At 36.3% G+C, this 4621-nt stretch overlaps 1 protein-coding gene and 1 long non-coding RNA gene across 2 annotated transcripts; both read right to left on the bottom strand.

The window, feature by feature from the left end:
• Nucleotides 1-206: 206 nt before the first annotated feature.
• LOC141590168 (uncharacterized) lies at nt 207-1361 on the bottom strand. Its single transcript, XM_074410776.1, has one exon. It carries the CDS (start codon nt 1359-1361, stop codon nt 207-209), a length of 1155 nt encoding a protein of 384 aa, XP_074266877.1.
• Nucleotides 1362-1881: 520 nt separating this feature from the next.
• LOC141592244 (uncharacterized) lies at nt 1882-4023 on the bottom strand. The gene is made up of 2 exons (XR_012521090.1): nt 3518-4023; nt 1882-2259 (listed from the first exon to the last, which is right to left on the bottom strand). It is a non-coding gene; the product is annotated as an uncharacterized LOC141592244 (long non-coding RNA).
• Nucleotides 4024-4621: the final 598 nt, after the last annotated feature.

Raw genomic sequence — 4621 nt, forward strand, 5'->3', positions numbered from 1 at the left:
CTTGAAAAGGGTGTATAATATTATGCAAGACACTTCGAAGACGGTTAGCCAAGATTTTTGCAATAATTTTATAAATTGTTGAACAAAGACTAATCGGGCGAAAATGGTTTGCTGTTTGAGGATTTTCAATTTTAGGAATCAATGCTATGAAAGTATGATTTATTTCTTTTAGTAATTTCTCGGAATGGAAAAATGCTAAAACTGCATTAGTGACAGAATTTCCTACAATATCCCAGTATTTTTGAAAAAACTAGAGAAAGAAATCCATCGGGACCTGGACATTTATCAGCGGCTAAACTAAACACAGTTTGTTTAACCTCTTCCCTACTAATATTACATGTAAGAAATCTGTTATCTTCGTCTGTAATTAATCCACAAATAGACTTAAAATCCTCATTCTTGTCGAAATTACAGAGATGATTTTTCGCAAACCTAAGTTTAAACTCCTCGGATATTTCTTGCTTAATGAGGTTTTGATCTGTAATACAAGCACCATCCTTATTAATAAACTGCTTAATGCCATTTATACTACGTCTAATCGTGGCATAACTTTGAAAAAACTTGGTGTTGTTATCTTCAAAATTCGCTTTGTTTATACGAGATTTTTGTTGCCAATAGACATGCTTATAGTCAAGAAGTGCATCACGCTTTTTCAGCCATCTCAATTGCGCATTTTCTAAATTAACACTATAAGAAGAGCCTAGTTGTTGTTGAATATTTTCTAACTTTTTTTCAGCAATTGAAAGTTGCCTAAAAATATTTCCAAATGTAGATTGATTCCATTTCTTAGTCTTTTGTTTTAAAAATTTGCATTTTTGAGAAAGACAAAACATATAGGATCCATGAAACTGATATTGCCAACAACTTTTGACCATTTTACTGAAATCATTCCGAAGAGTCCACATAAGTTCAAAACGGAAAGGATGGGCTTTTTTGTGACTTTGGTTTTGGTTTTGAAGCTTCACCGAGATCGCACAATGGTCTGAGCTAGTGAAAGCATGGTGGATAAACTGCATGTTTGGATAAACACTCATCCAAATAGGAGAAGCTAAGGCTCTATCAAGGATTTCAAAAACATTATCAGAACCAGTTTTCTTTTTTCTCCACGTAAAAAAATTACCGGAGAAGGGGAGATCTACACAATTAGTATTACTTAAGAAATTATTTAATCTTAAACAACGCGCATTGGTAACCTTTGCACCTCCTACTTTCTCACTAGGACTCTTAATCTTGTTAAGATCCCCTAATAATAAGAAAGGCAAATCAAGATTAAGGACAAAACTTTGGATCTCATCCCAAAAATCTGACTTTTCAAATAGGTTGAGCGGGAGCATAAACAAAAATGAGGCAAAAAATAACATTCTTCGTTAAGTCACACACTTCACAAGCAATGAATCTTTTCGACTTAAATATGATATTTAACGAAAAAGTCATGGAGATAGACTATTTCCAAAATAACCATATACCGCCTAATAGTCCTGTACTAGGAATAAAATCACAATTATTAAACCCAAAATTAGCTATCAAATAAGGTTCAGGCATAGAAGTCGATTTAGTGTCACATATAGCTAAGATTTTAATCCCATTTGATGCGCAAAAGAAATTGAGTTCTTCGGCAAAATTCTTTCTTTTGGTGCCCCTAACATTCCAAAAATCAATATTCATGGAAACTAAATTAAGACAAGATGATGCAAAAGCAAAATTCTGAATCCATGATTGATTCTATAAGAGGTAAAATGGCCCCAATTAAACTTAAATAATCCAAAGATCAGGTTAGGTACTCTAATCAAATTCTGAAGAAAAAATCTAAAGAAATCATCAAAGATGAAATAACACATTAGAGGAGGCCAACAATAAAGCATTAAACTATCAGCAAGATGATTTTCATCAACCTCAAAAATAGAGAAGATCCTTTCTTGAAAACTTAAAGCATAGCAAGAAGTGTAAATTCTAGTAGCAGTTTGTGACAACATAATTCGTGTAGCTAAAGAGACCCAGCTCAGCGATATACTACTAGAAACACTAGTGAACCAAAGTCTAATACAACCAATAAATTTATCAATTGTACTAAACAAGATTCCAAGATAAAAAGTTGTTACACCAGACAAGAGTCCGCAAAGGATAGAAATAGCAATAAAGAGGGCAGACATTACGATGGAGCCAAAGAGCACTTGACTGCCAGCAATGTAAGATATAATACCATCAAAAGGAGATAGATAATAATGCTCAAGTACACGGTCAAAACAGCAAAGGACAGATCTGCAAAATTCACTTATCAAAATAAGGTACTCAGATACAAGGTCCCCTTCTGAATACTTCACTGAGCAAACATTGCAATGAGTAATAGAAATATAAATACCAACTTTCTCAAAGAACAAAAAGATGTTATCTTTGCAATCAACATTGTGGCAACACAGGAAGCAACAGGTACTATCGGTAAAATTCACCGAAATAGAGTGTTGAGCTAAAGCACCCCATCTCATATAGATGGTTGAACAGACATAATGAACAATCTAATTGAATTGAAAAAAGGCTAAGTAAGTTTTTCTTGGGACTAACCTAAGTCGAAAGTCTCTTTAATGCAGACAAAAGACTGGGGAAAGCTCTCCTGTTCTAAAATGGAGAGCACCTCAATGTCTACAAATAAAGAACCTAAACGACTAGGTAAAAAGACAGACACCAATAATCGTAAAGCCTCGACATTGGACAAGATGAAAGAAGAAAGACGACTTACTCTTGACAAAATTGACCAACAAGAAGACCTGGTACTCGTATGACCATCTTTCTGAAAGGAGAAACACAAAGACATAGCTGTCTTATCGGACATATTCCTCGACTTTGCTTTTGTTACCAGCAAACTAAAGAAATACCAGCTATAATTGCTACATTCACAAAGAGTAGTTATATAGACCATAATCATGCCACACAAATGCCAAAAAGTGTGGACTATCCAAAAAGAACATATGTATGAACAGTTCGTAGATAAAGATCGGAACAGAGTCAAAGCATTTCTAAGATGGTACAAAGGTCTAATAGAGCAAAGGCTATTGAAGCTGAGCAAAGGACAAAAATTATCTAAAACTATAGTACAACACCAGGCTAGCTTAGCAAAAGTCTGGGGAAATGGAAACAAATACGAGTAAAAGTTACTAGTAATACGCCAACGATAACTCTTGGAGAAGCTAGCCAAAAAAATCATACAAACCATCACCAGTAAAACTGATACAAGATTGTTGCACACCAAATACAAATCATTATGACAAGATAGTTCTAAAATTAGCCTGGACAAGTATTTAACATAAATACTCCAGCGGAAAACTGAAGAATTTGTGACTGCAATAGCTTCTTGATCGACACTTTCATCAAAGTAGACACAATACTGGATAGAGCTTTCCCTGGCTAAATGGGAAAGCAACCAAGTGTCCACTAATAAAGAAAGCGATAGATCAAAGCAGAAGACTGAAAGAATCATGAAATTAATCACACACAAGGGTAAAATGGGAGAAAATTGATTTACCCCAAAAGAAAACTCCGGAGAGAAGCAAACCCCAGTAAAACCACGGACCGTCGCCGCGGTTTTTCTATACTCAGGGACAGACTCGAAGCAGATGAAAGGACGCCTAACATCGCCATCGTCGCGTACCAGTGATGCCCTCCAAACGGCCGAACAAGAGACAAGAACTTGCGGCAGAAAAGAACAGATCAACCAAAACAGGCGATCTTTAACACCGCCGTCGGATACACACTTGCACAAAACCTGTATAATCAACCCACCATCTTCATTAAAGAAGATTAAACAGGTTGGTTGTAAGAGTAGTACAAGGATCCGACACGATTTGCTAGCCACAGATTTGCTTTGAAAAACGGATCTTAGAAGATTGGTTCTTGTTTGTCTATCGAAAATAGCAGTTCTAATAATGAAAAAGGTAGAATGATTATTAGAAGGGACAAGATGGAGATTGAGACTAGAGATGAATTCAAGTAATAGTTTCAATCAATTTTTTTCTATTTTTTCTATTTTTTTTTTTTGGGGTTCTCATCTCTCTAGAATTTAGAGAGAGTCCGCTCGACAATGACTCTTTCTCTGGGTTTTCTTGTTGCAGTAGAGTAGTAATTTGGTTTGTCTTTTTGCTTTAGGAGACGATATGGTGCACTTCAAGACTAGCGAATCTAAGACGTCTGGCAAGAAGTATTTGGTGACGATTGACGGTACTGATGACGAAGCAAATAATGGAGATAAACACACCATCTTTCCTTCGATGACGGGTCCCTTTGCTGAGTCGTGGTTGCCGTTGACATATCCATCAAGTCTGGATTGCTGGTGGCAGAAACTTGAAAAACCATTGCTGGTGCTCCTTTCATCACATCATCGAAAAAGTGCCGACATGCCATCCTTCTCGAAGCTCTTACACTCTCGATGCTCCAGAGGTGAAGTTCAACGAAACGGCAGTTTTCACTTTGGATATGAATTTTCTTATATTCCGCGCTACTGGGAATGGTTAGAAGACATTATTTGCGAGTGCCGCAATAGTTTGAGATCCGTCTACATTTATGAAGCAGTTTACGCCTCACTTTTCCTCTACCGCCGGAGTAGTCAGCTAGTGGAGTCATTCTGCGATTT

The sequence above is a fragment of the Silene latifolia genome, chromosome 7 (assembly GCF_048544455.1).
Source record: "Silene latifolia isolate original U9 population chromosome 7, ASM4854445v1, whole genome shotgun sequence".
NCBI lineage: Eukaryota > Viridiplantae > Streptophyta > Magnoliopsida > Caryophyllales > Caryophyllaceae > Silene > Silene latifolia.